The 19,124-nt window shown below is 36.8% G+C and overlaps 1 protein-coding gene across 3 annotated transcripts in view; it reads left to right on the top strand.

The window, feature by feature from the left end:
• The window catches only part of USP15 (ubiquitin specific peptidase 15), a 123,693-nt gene that overhangs the window by 21,389 nt on the left and 83,180 nt on the right, over positions 1-19,124 (top strand). For all 3 annotated transcript variants that reach the window (XM_043888365.1, XM_043888355.1, XM_043888386.1), the window contains exons 2-3: positions 3,232-3,359; positions 15,971-16,101. In XM_043888365.1, the coding sequence (XP_043744300.1) occupies positions 3,232-3,359; positions 15,971-16,101 (259 nt within the window). The remainder of the gene's footprint in view (positions 1-3,231; positions 3,360-15,970; positions 16,102-19,124) is intronic.

Here is a 19,124-nt window from a genome sequence, read left to right as displayed (position 1 = left end):
AATCTGCCAAGAAATTGTAACAGATGTGGAGAGTGTAGTTCATAATGCACGTGGTGATTGTAAGTACATGTAAAAATGTATGTTTTGTGCATACCTGTGCAACTCAGTATAGCTGGGTAGTTTTCTTCATTTTTCGAGTGTATGTTCTGGAGTTAGGGCTAGGGTGAGACAAGTGAGGCTCCTGGGGTGTAAAAGGACGCACCCCCTGTTAGGGTCCCTTGGCATCTCACCTGCTTTACCCGAGTCCTCACACTGTGTAGAGTGAAGTCGTACTTAAGCATACGCAGACTTTGTGTTACTGTTCCCTTATTAGCAGTTGTGTTTAACACATTCAGGTTTTCTTAAACTTTTTCGAGTAGAACTGACTATGTATGTGAGGTGTAGAGCTCTAATTAATATTTCCCCTGTATATATAGCCAGGTCTTTCTACACTGGTTTGTAATGAAGCTGTTAGCGTATCGCATAGTCCCACGGATGTTGGATACTTGAGCCTGGTTCTGGTTTCTTTGTGCTTTCATTGGTCTTTTCTCTTCTCCCTGTGCTGCTAATACATTTTCTTAATCAAGGGTCTGGCACTAAGTTTGTAACCTTGGGCAAGTTAATTTCTTTGTGCCTGTATAGAAGTGCCTACCTCAATGGGTAATTAAAGGAGTAAGTGCTGCCTTGCCCAAGAGTAAAGCTCAAATGTTAGTTATTTTGTTATTGTTAAAGGTAATCCTTGTAACTGAATAAAGAATCTTGAGAGTTAGTAAACTGAGATTGCTATCTTGTGTTTTCTTTTACAAACTAAGAGGAAATGGGAAGAAGCTTATGGAAGGATTCCCTGAGAAAAGCGACTTTAAATTATCTGAAAGATAGAGTTAACTAGGTGGTGAAAGCAGTAGGAGAAGGTTTGAGGCAGAAGGAGCCACGAGGCAGAAAATAGTGTGTCCAGGAACTAGATCTCAGCAAAAAGAAAAATGGTACCAGTTAAGACTAAAGAGGGAGGTAGGAGCAGATCAGATCATGCAAGACCTATTAGGCAAAGTTACCGATTTTAGACATCATCTTAAAATCAGTTATAACTATTTTTAAAGATTGGTATTTCAAGAATAAAAGCCATGAAATATCAACCTTTACAAATAGTTAAAACTATTCAAAAAAGAAACTCAGAAGCTACAGTTGGGTGCATCTGGACCTTAATAATGTATCAAAGATTTAGAGTGCTGTTGAAAATGTATGATAAATTTAGGTCTTTGTTCACTTACTTAAAATCTTGGTGAGCTGTTGGTTTTGTCCTAGACTTTTATGAATTAAAATGGAGGAATCTTGTATTTTGGTTTGGGCAGGTCTATAATAAAGTTTTTACAGTACAACAGATCCGTGTAAATGTCTTGGAATATTTTTATTTTCATTTATATGTCCACTTTATCTAATTTCAAGGGTACACCTAAGAAGACTACACATTATTTCCGTAGTAGATACTCCTGTTTTTTCTGCTTCCCTCATGTTTCATTGGTTTTCCCTGGTGGCTCAGAGGTAGAGAACCTGCCTGCCAGTGCAGGAGTTGAAGGTTCAATCCCTGGGTCAGAAAGATCCCCTGGAGACCAAAATGGCAACCCACTCCAGTATTCTTGCCTGGGAAATCCCATGGACAGAGGAGCCTGGCAGGCTACCATCCTTAGCATCATGGAGTCAGACACAACTGAGCACGCATGCACGCATACAATTAAGTCTAATTTTCTTTATTCAATTTAACATACAAAGACGTTGCTAGTCTAATTTATTTTGTTTATCTTACAAGCAGGGTTTTCTTAAAACTTAGTTTTTCAACTCTCTTTTTTCCTCATAGACATCAAAATCTACAATTTGGGGGCATTCCATTGTATGATCTTGATAGTATGTTTGAAGTACTCATGTATAGATAATTCTACCTTACCCATTTTTAGGAAACTGAACTGCTGATGAATATTCCTTAAAAATTGTGGGGTTCTGTTAGTTTGGTGCCTTTACTTCAGGTGTTTTCAGACATAAAGATAGCATTTCATTCCTACAGGGCTCTGTGTATAGTGCTATAAGCATGGAAGCGTTGGAATGATGTTCTAAACAACTTGGCTCTACACGTGGACTTTAAACATCTTGTTAACCTTTGCTTTTGTTTGTGATTGAGCCTAGTTAACTGTGAGGGGAAATGTTTCTGGAAAAAAATTTTTTAAATAATTATGAACCAGTGGCAAAGCATGGTAGGTATAATATAAATAAATTTATATGGTTTTTTTAGATTTATAATTTTTTATGCTTTCTTTGCTAGAGAACCATTATTGTACTTTTTCCGTCACTGGTCATCTGATGAGAAGCTAATTTAGGTATTTGAAAACAGGGTGAATATAGTTTCAGTAATGGTTATAGTGCTTGGTTTCACACTTTTGAAATCAATTAAAAACCAGCCCTGCTTGCCCCAGCAAATTTTACTTATGTATGAGAAACAGTGGGAGACAGTGTTGTTGCTATCAACTTTTGTTAGTAAAGAAGCTAGTTATTTTTAAAGTTTCTTTTAAAACTTTGACTATAATTACTAAAATCAATCTTCCAAACCTTTAATAATTGCTTTCCTTACTCCTTGAAAGATACAATAAAACACATACAATTAGCATACTGTATTTGTAAGTTGTTTTGCAAAAGAACCATTTTTCATGTTAACATTTTACCATGTTGCATGTAAAATTTTATCTTGATTGATACTTGCAATTGTCATTTGAATTTTTGTTCAATTGGCACATATTGTGTTGAACAGCTATTGCATTTTTTTTAAGTTCTATTAAGGATTTTTTGTTTAATGTGTATGTCAGTAGTTGTCTGTAGTAGATATTTTATAGAACAATAGAAATGATGTCTTACACAAGTGGAATGTTTCTCTTCTGCAACTGTGGCATTAGTTATTCTCAGTAATCCTTAAGTAGACATGTACTTTTATATAAAAGTGAAATATGAAAAATAGAGGGACTTCCCTTGTGGCCCATTGGTTAAGACTTTGCCTTCCAATGTGGGGGGTGCAGGTTTGAGCCCTGGTTGGGGAGCTAAGATCCCACATGCCTTGCAGCCAAAAAACCAAAACATGAAACAGAAGCAACATTGTAAGTCATTCAAAATGGTCCACATTAAAAATATATATATATTTTTAAAAAATAGCTTTTCTGCTATTCTTAAAGTTCTTGATGTTATTTTCTTTTACCAATTTCTCTTCTTTTTTAGGTACCTAGTCGATAGTCGCTGGTTCAAACAGTGGAAAAAGTATGTTGGCTTTGACAGCTGGGACAAGTACCAGATGGGAGATCAAAACGTTTATCCTGGACCCATTGATAACTCTGGGCTTCTTAGAGGTATTATTTCCTTAAGTCAAGTTTGTAAATGTGTTCATTTTAATATGTTATGGTCAATATATATAATGTGGAAAATTTTAATGTAAATAAATTGATAAATCAGAAATTTCTTATATAGTCATCCCTTGGTGTCCATGTGGGGTTTGGTTCCACAACCCCTCTCATATATTAAAATCTATGGATGCTCAAGCCCCTTATATAAAATGGCATAATATTTGCATATAATCTGTGTGTCTTCCTGTATACTTTAAGTCTTTTGTTGGTTACTCCAGTATTCTTGCCTGGGAAATCCCATGGTTGGAGGAGCCTGGTGGCCTACAGTCCACGGGGTTGCAAAGAGTTGGACACAACTGAGCAACTTCACTTCACTTTTTAATACCTAACAAAGTATAAATGCTATGTAAATAGTTGCTGGTACACAGCAAATTCAAGTTTTGGTTTTTGGAACTTTCTGGAATGTTTTCCCTCCCTCAGGATGCAGAGGGCCGACTATATTATAGATTTGACCTAATGAATTCAGATTATTTTGTCATAATTAGTTTTCTTTATCATGACAGATTTTTGTCATTTATGATATTAAAAGGGTTTATTAGCTTTTAAGGCTAGAATGTAGTTTAGAAAGCACTACCTTACCGTTTGGGGGAAATGCTCTATTGTGTATTATTTTGCTAACAGACACATAACTTCTTTAGTTGGGGAGCAGTGGTATATGTTTACATTCTTGGATTTTTGGATTATTTTTCTACAACCCTTACTATTAATACTTGCCAGCTCTTCTAAAACTCTGGTGACATTTAAAGAGAATAAAACCTAAATACCAGAACTTTTGTTACCTGCCTAGATGAAATAACAAGGACTAGACTTATCTTTCCATTTAAATGAACCAAAACCCTGACAAAATATATGAAACAGTGATTCTCAAAACGTTGGACACCAGGCAGTGAAGAACAGTGATCCCTGAGAAGTCTGAAACAAATGAAATGAGCCCTGTGTTTTCCTCAGCTTACTGTACTGAGAGAGTTTCCAAGACACTGCACAGAAGGGGGGACCCATGCAAAGCCTGGCAACCTCCCTTAGTTGAGAAAAGAGTTTGGAGTCCAGGGAGACCAAGGCCACCAGAGTTTCCAGGGCAGAGGACCAGAGAGGAATGAGCAGCACGTAAGGAGAGGGAGAGACCTAGAGATCTACAGAAACTGCTGAAGACTCTTCTAAGTCTTCAGCTGACTGTTGACTAGTGCATGTGTGTTACACGCTACCCAAGGCCAAGAAAAGAATTATCCAAAAGAATTAGAGCAATCATTTAGGTTCATGTGACCAAATCAGGTTCATTTGCCAGATGTGCTATAAGCCAGATGCTGAGATGGCAAAGTTTGCAGCAGGGAAGGGATTTATTTGTGAGGCAACCAAGTGAGGAGTTGGGAGAACAACTCTCAGATTCACCTACCTGATAGCAAGGGACTCAGGGTATTTGTGGAAATAAAGAAGCAGGGTAGTCCAAGGTATGCAGAGCATGGGGAAGGGTAATTGATGATAAGAAGAAAGTGGGTCATTCTTGTGCAGATGCAGCTAAGCTACTTGCTTCTTCATGAGACACATGTTCAGAAAATGGAGGTGTTAGCATGTTCTGAGGGTGGAATTGTGGGCCCTCTCACATCAAAAGGTCACTAAGCGGACACTTCATCCAAGCCCAACTAGGCAGTTAATGGTCTTAATCTTAGCTCTACCTAGAACTGAACGCAGCCGATTGCAAGTTCCTGAAAAACATCTCAGGAAAATATCTTATTTTTAGACTTTATGAAACTTGGAGGACTTGCGAGTTTTTGTAAAAACAATTAAAGTGAGCTTGATCAGTGAAAGCAGGTTACAGTTCACTGTTTATTAAGAAATTATAGTTTAATGGATCTAACTGATGAGTACCCTCGGTTTCACTCATAAAGGAGCAAGAATAATGTGTTCACAGTAGCCAGAGTGGAAAATGTTATCAATCATGGAGTAGACTGCAGAGAGTGGGTTTGCCTCTATAGAAGGGCAAAATGAATCCTCTTGTCCTTCTAAATTGAAAGCAACTATTTCCAAGTAACTTAACTGCATCTTAGAACAGAACGCAAGAGTGTGTGTGTGTGTGTGTGTGTGTGTGTGTGTGTGTGTGTGTGTGTGTGTGTGTGTGTGTGTGCGTGCGCGCGCATGCTCAGTTGTGTCTGACTTTTTGCAACCCCATCTATTGCAACCTACCAGACTCCTCGGTCCCTGGAATTTTTCTCCCGCAGACAAAAATAGTGGAGTGGGTGGCCATTTCCTCCTCTAGGGTATCTTCCCCACCCAGGGATTGAACCCGCCTCTCTTCCATCTTCTGCATTGGCAGGTAGACTCTTCACCACATGCCACCTGGGAAGCAGGAATACAAAAATAACCAGCATCCATCCAACAAGATAAAATTTTTAATATCTTGGATCCAAACAGATAGTAGCCAGAATGCAAAGAAGCAGAAAATATAATGCATAATAAGGAGAAATAGCAATGTTTAAAAAAAAATTTTAAGTGGAGAAGAACACAAAGCAGATGAAACAAACACAAAGCAAATAGCAAGTGAGATGGTAGATTTAAACCCAGCTCTGTGAACAGTTGTGTTTAATGTAAATTTGAGGGAGAGACTGTAAGATTGGAATAAAAAATAAAGACCCAACTGTATGCTGTCTACCAGAAACCCACCTTAAATACAAAGTACAAATAGAGATTGAAAGATTCTAAGACTAACCTCCAGTCATCCTCACTCTTATATAATCTCCCCTTTGAGTGTGAGTGGAACCTGAGAATAGGATATCATTCCTGTGATTGATTATGTTATATGACAAAAGGGAGATTACCCCAGTGAGCTTTATCTGATCATACATGCTCTTTGAAAGCAGAGCTTTCTCTGGCTGGTAGCTATAGAAGTTAGGATTTAAAGCATGAGAACTCATTGCTGATTTGAAAATGGAGGGGGCTATGTGAAAAGAAAGACAGGTGTTGTCTAGGGACAAGGAGAATTGTGCCTCTAGCCAGCAAGAAAACAGGCACCTCATACCTGTAGCCGTGAGGAACTAGATTCTGCCAGCAACCTGAATGGACTTGGAGGTAGATTCTTTCCCAGAGCCTCCAGATAGGAGAGAGGTCTGTCTGGCATCTTGATTTCCTCTTCCAAGACCCTAAGTAGAAAGCCCAGTTGAACTCACCTGAACTTCTGACCCACAGAACTGTGAGAATATAAATAGGTATTGTTTTAAACTACTATGGTTATTTGTTAGCAGTAGAAAACTAAGACACATATTAACTTCAGTCCATCAGGTTGCAAAGAGTCGGACACAACTGAGTGATTGAACTGAACCGAACATATACAGCACTATAATCAAAAGAATGCTGGAGTGGCCATTTTAATATCAGACATTAAGATTTAGAACAGAGAACATTATCAGGGATAAAAGTTCATTTCATATTTGTAAACGGGCTAGGACAGTTCATTAAGAAAAAAACATAATAATCCTAAATATATACCCATCTAATGGCGTCACTTGAAAATACGTGAAGCAAAACCTGCCAGAACCACAAGGAGAAGTAGAAAAATATCCACAACTATACAATGGATATTTCAGTATTATTCTCTCCATAAATAATAGAAAACGTGTAGACAAAAAAGGAGTAAGGAAATAAATCAATCTGCTTGTCCTAACTGACATTTATAGAATACAGTATGTTCCCTACATACTAACCGTGAATTTTCAAAGATGTGTACATGCATTCACGTGTCCAGTTATGTAAGCTGGTTCACGTGTCCGGAATACACTGTTACATGCACGCATCCTTTGCAAGTGGCTGTGCTTTGTGTTCTTGACTGTAAAGTACTGTACAGAGTACAGTGGTGCGGTATCTTTATTTCAAGCCCAGGATGTTCAGAAGCAAGCATAAAAGCAGCGGTGATGTAGCTGGGACTGCTGAGAAGCACCAAGCAATAACAATGGAAACAAAAGTGAAAATAATTGAGAGAGTGGAGCAAGGCAAAAAGGTGGTAAAGATCACTTATTCTTATAATATGAATCATTCAGTCTTGGAACATGTGAAGTATGCCATGCCAATGATGTTGACAGTAATACCAAAGAAGTGTGGAAAAGTGATGGAGGAGATGGAGAAACTTCTCAGTATGTGAATGCAGGATCAGTGTCAGCTGAGTCGCTCTCGGTTTAATGCTGATGCAAGAGAAAGTTAAAAGCCTTATGAAGACTTGAAGAAGAAACATGGTGAAGAATCAGAAGGCACATCTTTTAAAGCCAACCATGACTGCTTTGATCGATTCAAGGCTAGAGCCAAGCTTCACAATGTAAAAGTGAGTGCCGAGGCAGCGAGTGTAGGTATGGCACATGCCTGGAAATTTCCTGAAATGTTTTAAGAAATTATTGATGAAGGAACGTATTTACCATAGCAGGTTTTTAATGTGGATGCGAGGACTGTACTGGAAGAGGAATTCAGACCAAAGTTATATCAGTAAGAAAGAAAAGTTGATGCCAGGCTATAAAGCACTAAAGGATAGGCTAACTCTCTTTGTTTGGTGGCAGTGCTTCTGGCAGTATGAAGCCAGAGCATCTTTTAGTGTCTCATCCAGAGAACCCAAGAACCCTTAAAAACAGCCAGGGGCTCTCTTCATTTTTGTGGAAGAGAAACCCCAAAGCCTAGGTTACACAGGCCATTTTCCAGAATTGGTTTTTGCACCATTTTATCCCAGAGTTGAGAAACACTGCTTGAAAAAAGACATCCCATTCAACATCCTTTTGCTGCTCAACAGTACTCTCGGCCACCCTCCATTCATGGATGACTTTCATCCCAGTGTGTATCTGCCACCAAATACTATGTCAGTTATCCAGCCTGTGGACCAGGAGGTTATAGTGACTTTCAAGAAATATTATTCAAATTGCACTTTTTGTCAGACAATAAAGGCAAGTGACATATATCAGGAACAGCCTTGCAACAGTTTTGGAAGGGCTGTACCACGTACAAACCCATAAAAGACATTGACTTTGCTTGGTGTGATGTTTGGTTGTCATCATGAATGGGATTTGGAAGAACCTTTACCCATCATTTTCATGGATTTGAGGTGGACAAAGAGTCAACAGAGGTCTTCAGCCACTTAGTGACCCTCAGGAAAAAATTGGAGCTGGATCTGCAAGAGGATGACCTCATTGACCTCCTTGCTGTGCAAAATGCTGCTGCTGCTGCTAAGTCGCTTCAGTCGTGTCCGACCCTGTGCGACCCCATAGACGGCAGCCCACCAGGCTCCCCCATCCCTGGGATTCTCAAGGCAAGAACACTGGAGTGGGTTGCCATTTCCTTCTCCAATGCATGAAAGTGAAAAGTGAAAGTGAAGTCACTCAGTCGTGTCGGACTCGTGGCAATCCAATGGACTGCAGCCCACCAGGCTCCTCCGTCCATGGGATTTTCCAGGCAAGAGTACTGGAGTGGGGTGCCATTGCCTTCTCCAGTGCAAAATGAGGAGCTTACTAATACAGACCTCATGGAATTGGAGGCCCAGAGAAAGGATGAAGAGAGACAAGAGGAAGAAGAAATAAGTGAAGAACCGAAGAGATTCATGACACATGAAATGGCGAACGGTTTTCTTTGAGGAGGCACTGTCAGTTTTTGAGGCGTGGGACCCAAGTGTAGAATGGTACATGAAGGTTGCCACTGCTGTTCTGATGCAGTCCAGTGCTCCTCTGTCATCTGTGACAAGAAAAAAGAGAACTACTTACCCAGACATCACTGGATCATTTTTTCAACAGGGTAGATAGAATTGAATTGAGCAAGGACCCAGAACCTGTGTCATCAGCATCAAGCATGAGTGGCATGGCACCTTGCCCTCTGCCTCCTGCTGCCGACGGTCTTTCAGCTCTTACCGTCTCCCACCTCCTCGCCTGCCTCCGTCAGTAACTCTGCTCGCCTGCTCACTCTGTGCCAGCCCCTGTGTGCAGCGGTGGTACTCTACGTGCTACTGTACTTTTCAGGGTGGTGTACTATAAGATTCAAAATGTTCTCCTTATTTTGTGTGTGTGTGTTTTTAAAATATTATTTATGTGGGAAAAAACACTATTATTTATAATAGTGTAAACACTCTTATTAGTGTTGTAAATCTACACTAATATCTATAGTGTAGTACTGTATAGCCAGTTGTATTAGTTAGATACCTAGGCTAACCTTGTTGGACTTATGAACACACTCTTGAAATGGAAACTGTTCATGTGTAGAGGACTTACTGTATTCCCACTGAACAACAGCAGAATAAAAATTCTTTTTGGTGTTCACATGATGCATTTAGATAAACTGTATTATGCATAAAACCTGGTTCAGTGAAGTTAGCAGGAGTTAAATCATACAGATGTTTTCTTACTCTAGGGGAATAATAACAACCGAGAGGGGAAACATATTCAGGTGTTTGAAAACTGACATACTTCTGTGTGACTCATGGGTCAGAGAGGACTCAGAGAAATTAGCACGTATTTTTAACTAAATGAAAGTGAAAACAAAGCATGTAAAAATTTGTGGAAGGCAAATAGTATGTGGAGGGTAATTTATAGCTCTTTTAACATGCATAAGGAAAAGGAAAGGTCTCAAATCAGTGACCTTGGTTTCTGACTCAGGAAACTAAAAATAAGAACAAATTAAACTAAATCAAGCAGAAGAAAAATACTAAGTTCAGAACAGAAATCAAATAAAGGGAAAACAGAAAAATAGAGAAAATCAATGAATCCAAAGACTGGTTCTTTATGAAGATAATAAAATTTATAAAGACCTAGTTTGATCACAAGAGAAAGGTAAAAGACACAACCACCAATATCGAACAAGAGAGGTGACATCTGTACAGAAATCTACAAATAGCAAAAGGACAATAAAGAAATATTTCTTGAAAGATGAAAACTAATAAAGCTGATTCCAAAAGAATGAATTCTCTGAAGAGCCCTGTATCCATTAAAGAAGTTGAATTTGTAGTTTAAAATCTCCTCACAAAGAAAACATCAGAGCTTGATGGTGCCACTAGTGAGTTCTGCCAGTGCTGTTTGAGAGAATTACGCCAGTTCAACAGAAGCTCTTTTCAGAAATTAGGAGAGACTGCTTCATGCAATGAAACCAGCATTACTTTGATACCAAAGTCTAAGAGAGACATTTCAAGGAAAAAAATTTCTCAACCAGTATACCCCTGATGAACATAGATGCATCTGTTATTAACAAAATTTTAGTAAATCAGGTCCAAAAATAAAGAGGATAGATATATAGAAAAAACATTACCAAAATATTAGATGAAAGAGTAAAATACAGAGAAACTTCCTCAACCTCAGAATGGGCATCTGTGAAAATGGGCGTCTTACAGATGACATACCCACCAGTGAAAGACAGAGTGCTTTCCCTCCAAAATCAGGGAAAAGCAAGAATGTCTACTCTCAGCTCTTTAAGCCAGGATTGTACCGGAGGTTCTAGAGAGTGTAATAAAGCAAAAAGAAAAGGTAAAAGACATACAGATTGTATAGGAAGAAGTAATAAGTCTTCCTTTATTCACAAATACATGTGTCTATGTAGAAAATAAAATCTACAAAAAAAAAACCTTCTAGAGTTAATAAATGGAATTAGCCTGTAGGATACAAGACCATTACTCAAAAACCAGTTGTGTTTCTTGTGCACTAAAAATGAACTAACATGAATTTAAATTTTAAAAATATATTTTATAATGGCACCAGAATATAAAATGCAGATAAATCTATAATACATGTAAACTAAAAAGTACAGGATATTGCTGAGATAAATTAAAGCCTAAATAGATAAATTATGTTATTGGATCAGAAGACTCAGTATTGTTTAATTCCTCCACTCAGTCTACAGATTCAACACAATTTCAAATCACATTCCTAGTAGGCATTTTAAAAAATGAGATAGAAATTCAGTTCAGTTCAGTCACTCAGTCATGTCCAACTCTTTGCCACACCATAAAATTCATCCTTTGAAATTCTGTAATTCACTGGCTTTCTTTTTTTATATTCATAGTTTTACAACCATCACCATCGTCTAATTCCACAAAATTTTCATCACTCGAGAAGGAAACGTCGTATCTGTTAGCAGTCACTCTTCATCCCCTCTCAAGACCCCAGCCCCAGGCAGTCATTAATACATTTTCTGTCTCTGAATTCTCTGCTTGTGAACATTTCATCTAAAAGGAATCAAACTGTATGTGGCCATAGCATTGGACTTCTTTTGCTTGGTACAAAGTTTTCAAGTGTCATTCATGTGTCATGAATCAGTATTTTACTCTTTTTTTAGTAGATGGCTAATTTTCCATTGTATGGAGATATGCCACATTTAATTTATCCGTTCATCAACTGACAGACATTTGGGTTGTTTTTACTTTCTGGCTATGAATGAATAATTTATTCATGAACTATTCATGTATGAATTTTTGTGTAGATGTGTTCTTGGTCATATAGTAACTCTCTGTTTAACTGTTTGAGGAATTGCTTAACTTTTCCAAAATAGTTGGCATCATTTTACATTCCCACCAGCAGCAAGTAGGGTACCAGTTCCTCCACACCTTGCCAACACTTATTATTGTCTATTCTTTTATATTATAGCCATCCTAATGGGTATGAAATGGTGGTGGTTGTTCAGTTGCTAAGGCAGGTCTGACTCTTTGCAACCCTGTGGTGCCAGCCTTCCCTGTCTTTCACTGTCTCCTGGAGTTTGCTCAAACTCATGTCCTTTGAGACAGTGATGCTATCCAAACATCTCATCCTCTTTAGCCCCCTTTTCCTCCTGCCTTCAGTCTTTCCCAGGGTCAGGGTCTTTTCCAATGAACTGATATCTATTGTTACTTTGATTTGTATTTGTTATTTTAATATCTGTTTGTTATTTTGATTTCCCTAATGATTAATGATGTTAAGTATCATATCTGCGTTGCTTATATCTGTTTTGGAAAAATATTCAGATCCTGTGCTCATTTTTTAATTGGGTTATTTGTATGTTTACTATTACATTTTAAGAGTTGTTTATGTATTCTGGATACTAGTCCCTTATCAAACAAGGTTTCCAAAAATTGTCTCCCATTCTGTGTGTGTCTTTTACTTTCTTGATGGTGCCTCTGAAGTGCAAATTAATTGTGATGAAATCCCGTTTATCTATTTTTTTTCTTTGGTTGCTTGTGATTTTGTTGCAGAAAGCATCTGCATCAGAAAAGACATGTTTTCTTCTAAGAGTTTTTGAGTTTTGGCTGTTACATTTCTGTCTCTGATCAATTTTAAGTTAATATTTGTTTATAGTGTGAGATAAAAATCAGTTGAACATATTAGAGCATCCAGTAGTAGACCCACAAGTATATGGCCAATTCATTTTACATAAAAATGTAAGAGAAATTCAGTGAAGTCTTTTAAATAGATGAGTGCTGCTTGAGCGTTAAGTATCTATTTGCCATAAACAAATGAACTTTGACCTGTACCCAGCACCATGTACAAAATTAACTCAAAACATACCATAGACTTAAATGTAAAAACCAAAGCTATGAAACTCTTAGGAAAAAATTAGGAGATTTTTGTGACACTGTTAGGCAAAAATTTCTTAAGTATAAATTTAAAAAGCATGATTGATAAAGGGGAAAATTGATAATTTGTAATTCATCACTAACAAAAGCTTCTTCAGATAACACTGTTAAGAGAATGAAAAGATAAACCACAGTGTGGGAGAAAGTATTTGCAAATTACTTAGCTGATAAAGTATGTGCAGAATAAAGAATTCCATAAAGCCAGTGGAAAAAGTAGACAAAAGGCTTAAACAGATGCCTCACCAGAGAAGGTAGTGTTTTCAGAAAACACATGTAAAAATACTCAACATCACTAGTCATTAGAAAAATGAAGATTAAAACCACAATGAGGTCCCACTGTGCATGATTTGAATCATTTACAATGATTCAAATTAAAAGATAAACCCATACCAAGTATTGATGAGGCTGTAGAGCAAGTAGAACTTTCATACACAATTTTGGGTAATGAAATAGTCTTGCAGTTTTTTAAAAAGCTAACTATACATTTACCATAGGAACCAACCATTCCACTCCTTGGTATTTACCCAAGAGAAATGAAGAGAAAACTTCTAAGTGTTCATATCAGTGTTACTTGTTGTAGTGAAAATTGGAAACAGTACAAAATGCCCGTCAGTAGCTGAATGAAGAAATTACAGAATGTTCATATAAAGTAATGAAATCCTACTCAGCAATTAAAAGGAATGAACTCTTGAAACATAAAAATATGGATGGATTTCAAGATAATGATGCAACATAAATGATGCCAAATAAAGCAGTACATACCAATTTTATATAATCTAAAAAATGCAAATTAGTCTACAGTTGGACAACACAGATAAGCAGTTTTCAGGGCACAGGACAGTGAACCTGGATGGACAGGAAGGAGGGATTACACCCCAGAAAAGGACTACAGGGAAACCTTTGTGGCCAGGGGCTGAGGGGAGATGCTGATGGATATTTTTATCGTTTTGGTAATGATGATTTCACACTTGTATTGCTATGTCACAACAAATTTTACATTTTAAATCTCAGCAGTTTTAAAAAAAAAAAAAAATCTCAGCAGTTTTGATATCAATTTTATATCAAAAACAAGTAACAAAAATGAGAGGTTCTGTGTTTAGGGTGGTTCTTCCTCCCTTAAAAATGATTCAAAAATTGATCATTTTATTTTATCCACTTAAGGGCTTCCCAGGTGGCTCAGTGGTAAAGACTCCACCTGCCAGTGTGGGAGACATGGATTTGATCCCTGGGTCGAGAAGACCCCCTGGAGAAGGAAATGGCATCCCACTCCAGTATTCTTACCCGGGAAATCTCATGGACAGAGAAGCCTGGTGGGCTGCTGTCCATGGGGTTGCAAAACAGTTGGATAAAACTTAGTGACTAAACAACAACTAGATATAAATTACTGTTTGATTCTGTTACATAATAAAATCATTTACCCAGACTCTTGAATTATTGTGGAGAATAACATAGAAGTCTTAATTTTTAAACTTGTTTTCTTTCCCTAAATTTATTTTGAAGCAGCCTATTATAGTGGAAAGAAAATGGATATTAGTGTAAATAGATACATGTTTGAGTCTAGCCTACAATTTTCTTTATGTGAGCTTGGGCAGGTTAATCAATACCTGAATCTATTTACTAAGTAAAATGGAGCTATCTACTTCATAATATTGTTTTGAAAATCAGCTGAGATAAAAGTATTTTCCATGATGGTACCTTTCATAGTACCTGCAATTTTCTGTGTGAATGTTTGGGGCAGTTTACTTGCTTTCTTTGAATGTATTTTTTAATCTAAAATAGATATTCATCTTATAGGATTGTTTTGAGAATTGACTGAGATAACATGATCATCTGCTATAACATGACTTAGTACATGATGCATGAGAGAGTTTCACTTTCAGAGGGCTCTGAAAATTTGTTCCAAATAGTTTCATCAAGAATTTAATAAACTTACAACTAAGAATTTTTTAAACTGAGCTTTAAAATTAATAGTTGCTTTGTACCAGCTGTTGAAGTTCATATAAAATTCAGAGTTTTCTCATTTCTGTTCTATATGAAACATAGTTTTTCTCAAAGGTTTGTATAATTTTGTAACCATAGATTGATCCTACATAGAGTAAATAATTTTTTTTTTAAAGCATTTCTCTTGCTTCTTGATTTATATCATTGTATCTAGTTAAAAGTAGTACTTTACCATTGAAATGCTGCCTGGAACAATTTTGCTTCCCATGTCTGTTAATTCAGGGCTGACTCAGAATGAGAAAGTCTTCTTTATATTTTTGAGTTATTTACAGATAACTCAGTAAACTATTTGTTTCTGTTTTCCACACTTTGGAAATTCAAGTAAAGGACCAAATAATAATCAGTGAGTCTCAGATTAGAACTGTGATATAGGTACAGCTCACAGTATTGCTTCTAGATCTCTGGCCTGCCCTGTTCAGCTGGAATTTTGAAAATGGATCATAGAATTAGAACCATAATTGAACAACTACCTCTGCTCTGGATCTGTGGAGGAATCTAGATTGTGGACTCTCTTGAGTAATGAGTAATTACTCTCTGGAACAGTGAGATACCTTTTGTGATTTCCATCATGGTTCTCAGCCCATGTGCTTTGGTATCATTGTAAAAGGTTATCAGTTTGCTTCTGAATGTTCTTCATCAGCTAATGATGGAGTGATCACTATTACTGTGTGACAGATCTCTGATACTCAAAATATTTGGGAAACACTCTTCATTGGGATCCTCTGACCAACAGTTTAGTATTTCTTTAAGAGTTCAATAATAGAAAAGTTACTTTTTAAAACACTGTTGGTTGACTAATGGTACATACTTAAACTTTGTAAAGCAACAGTTTATTTTGAAATGCCTAGATTTGAGTTTGTGAACCTCTTCAGAGCTTCCTTCAAAACTCATTATTTAAATACCTGAATTAGTCTTCATGAATTTACATAATTTGTAGTATGTTTGACCACAGTATTTAGAGCTATGTAGTATTGCTTCTTTTTCTGTATTGATTTTATTTTCCCTTTTGTAGATGGCGATGCCCAGTCACTTAAGGAGCACCTTATTGATGAATTGGATTACATACTGTTGCCAACTGAGGGCTGGAATAAACTTGTCAGCTGGTACACATTGATGGAAGGTCAGGAACCAATAGCACGAAAGGTACATATTAAGAAATGAATAGAAATATTTTTCTTAAACAGTTCCTATTTTGTTGTTAATTTCCGTGACTTATGAAGCCTCTTCAATTATCTTGAAGAAAAAGACCATCAAAATGTTAACTGTACACTAGCACACATAGAGGGAGAGTGTATTATATGCTAGCCACTAATAGAAGCACATCATATACATTATTAACTAATTTAATCCTCATAAAAAGTCTTTCTAAGATAAGTAGTATTATCCCCGTTTTATAGATGAGGAAATGAGGACAGAGGTAGCAAGGTTCAGGATCTTTTAGAAAGCCACGTGAGTTTACATATTTAAATTTTCTTAAAACTTGAAAATGCAGTTATTTTTCTAATCCTGATTTAAGCTTTATAATTACAGTCTAGAAACATCAAAAATGACCCATTTTCTTTATTTTGGTGAACTGAAAAGTCATTTATGAAAGTATTGCAATAGTAGAATAATACCCAGTACTTAAGGTAGATCTGTCAACCTTACACAAGTATTTGATAGTGTAGTCAGGTGGAGCAGAATTATTTATCTGGTTTTATTTCCACATAAAAATGATTAAAAAACCATTTCTATAACACAAGGATATAAACTTCTAGTAGACCAAACCATAATTGGATTTACTTGAAACTGATGCTACAAAGTTGATATATTAACCGTTTGTATTTGTATATCTGTGATTTAGGTATAGAACTGAATTTTGTTCTCTAAATAGAATGTGAATATGCCTTTGATTTAGTTTAGTTTTGTTCCTTAATTTCACTCAGTCTTATAGCCAATTTAAAGTTAAGAATCATCTCTTCTAGGAATGCTAGCCATAAATGAATTATATATATATATAAAGTATATATAATATATAATTGCTCCAGTAATCTCACCTGGAAAATTCCATGGACAGAGAAGCCTCGAGGGCTGTAGTCCATGGGGTCGCAGAGTCGGACACAGCTGAGCACACACACATATATGTGTATGTATATATAATGGCCGATGATTTTTATCTATAATTCCCATAGAACTGGGTGTTTTGACCATTTGAAGGATAAAATATTTAGCTGTGAAACTCTCTAGAAGAAGACTTTAATTCCTGGGTAAAGAAAAATCTGTGTCTAGAATATCTTCAAATGTGTTAATTTGTATTAATTCAACATTAATGACACGTGTTTTTTCCTTAATAAATGTAGAATATCATATAGTAAACTGATCAGCTGACAACTCCTTTGACATTTCTTCTTGAAAGAGACCTTATTGGTATTTCTTGAAATCTATGTCTGATAAGCAAATTAAAGAAGATAAAGAATCTTCTTTATCTTCATATAGGGAGAAGGAAAAAAAGTGTAAGAAGTCTTGTTGTTTAGTAGCTGAGTTGTGTCTGACTGAAGCCTGCCAGACTTCTCTCTCCATGGGGTTTCCCAGACAAGAATACTGGAGTGGGTAGCCATTTACTTCTCCAAGGGATCTTCCCGATCTAGGGATTTAACCTGGATTCTCCCAAATATAGGCAGATTGTTTACCATCTGAGCCACCAGGGAAGCCCAAGAAGTTTACCAGGCGGCTATATATTTATTTTTAATGAGGTAGTTGGAATTTGCTTCACTTGTAAAATAATTTTCAAACTCTAGGTTATATTAAATTATCTAGAGTACCTATTAAAATGTCTTCCTTCAAACTTAAATCAGTTCAGTTCAGTTCAGTTCAGTCACTTAGTCGTGTCGGACTCCTTGCAACCCCATGGACTGCAGCATGCCAGGCCTCCCTGTCCGTCGCCAACTCCCAGAGTATACTCAGACACGTCCATTGAGTCAGTGATGCCATCCAACCATCTCATCCTCTGTTGTCCCCTTCTCCTCCTGCCTTAAATCTTTCTCAGCATCAGAGTCTTTTCTAATGAGTCAGTTTTTCGCACCAGGTGGCCAAAGTATTGGGGTTTCAGCTTCAGCATCAGTCCTTCCAATGAATATTCAGGACTGATTTCCTTTAGGATGGACTGGTTGGATCTCCTTGCAGTCCAAGAGACTCTCAAGAGTCTTTTCCAACACCACAGTTCAAAAGCATCAATTCTTCGGCACTCAGCTTTCTTTATAAAGTCTGTCACTGTTTCTACTGTTTCCCCATCTATTTGCCATGAAGTGATGGGACCAGACGCCACGATCTTAGTTTAAATCAGTAAGTCTGGGAATTTCCATTTTTGCTATGCTTCTGATCCCAGTGGACCCACATATGTCAGTAGAACTTACTTAAAAGAATAGAGTTGACTGGTTTTTTAGAATCTGAAGCCCAACTTCAAATTTTACTAATTTCTGATTGCATTAAGAAATCTAGAATTGGTAATGCCCCTACTCTCACGTAGAAACAAAGTTAACCATTTCCTAGGCCTCAAATCATCACTAAATGTCTCACTTAAAATATCAAGCATTCAGCTTAAAGCCAGAAACAAAACAGGCAAATAGGCAGGAAGTACAGTGGAACCAAAATCCAAGAGAAACAATGGATAATGGAAACAGATTCATGAGGAATCCAGATGACAGAAGTATTAGAAACCTTAAGATATTGTGCTGGTTATGTTTAAAAAAAAAAGTTGAAAAGAACCAAATGTAATTGTAAAACTGAACACTAATATGAAAACATTAAGAATTAAGTGCTTGTTATTTGACCAAACCATATTTGGATTTATTTGAAACATGTTACAAAGTTGACACATTAACAGTTCATATTTGTATATCTGTGGTTATTTGGGTGATATACTAGACTAAAAAGAAACAGAATGTGTAAATTGATAACACCATTAGAAAATAGACTAAAGCTTAAAGAGACTGAAGAGTGGAAAATAAGGAAAAAAGAGGGACACGTGGAATGCAATGAATAAGCGTAACATAGATTTAAGCAGTCTCCTCAAAGGAGAGGAAAGACAGGATGGGGTAAAAGTAATATTGGAAGTAATAGTTGAGAATTTTCCAAATATGATGCAAGGTATCATGCTACAGGTTAAAGAAATGGTGTGAATCCCAAGC

Source organism: Cervus elaphus, chromosome 3, assembly GCF_910594005.1.
Source record: "Cervus elaphus chromosome 3, mCerEla1.1, whole genome shotgun sequence".
In the NCBI taxonomy this organism is placed as follows: domain Eukaryota; kingdom Metazoa; phylum Chordata; class Mammalia; order Artiodactyla; family Cervidae; genus Cervus; species Cervus elaphus.
The sequence above is the reverse complement of the archived record's forward strand: the minus strand, read 5'-3'. Positions and strand labels throughout refer to the sequence as shown.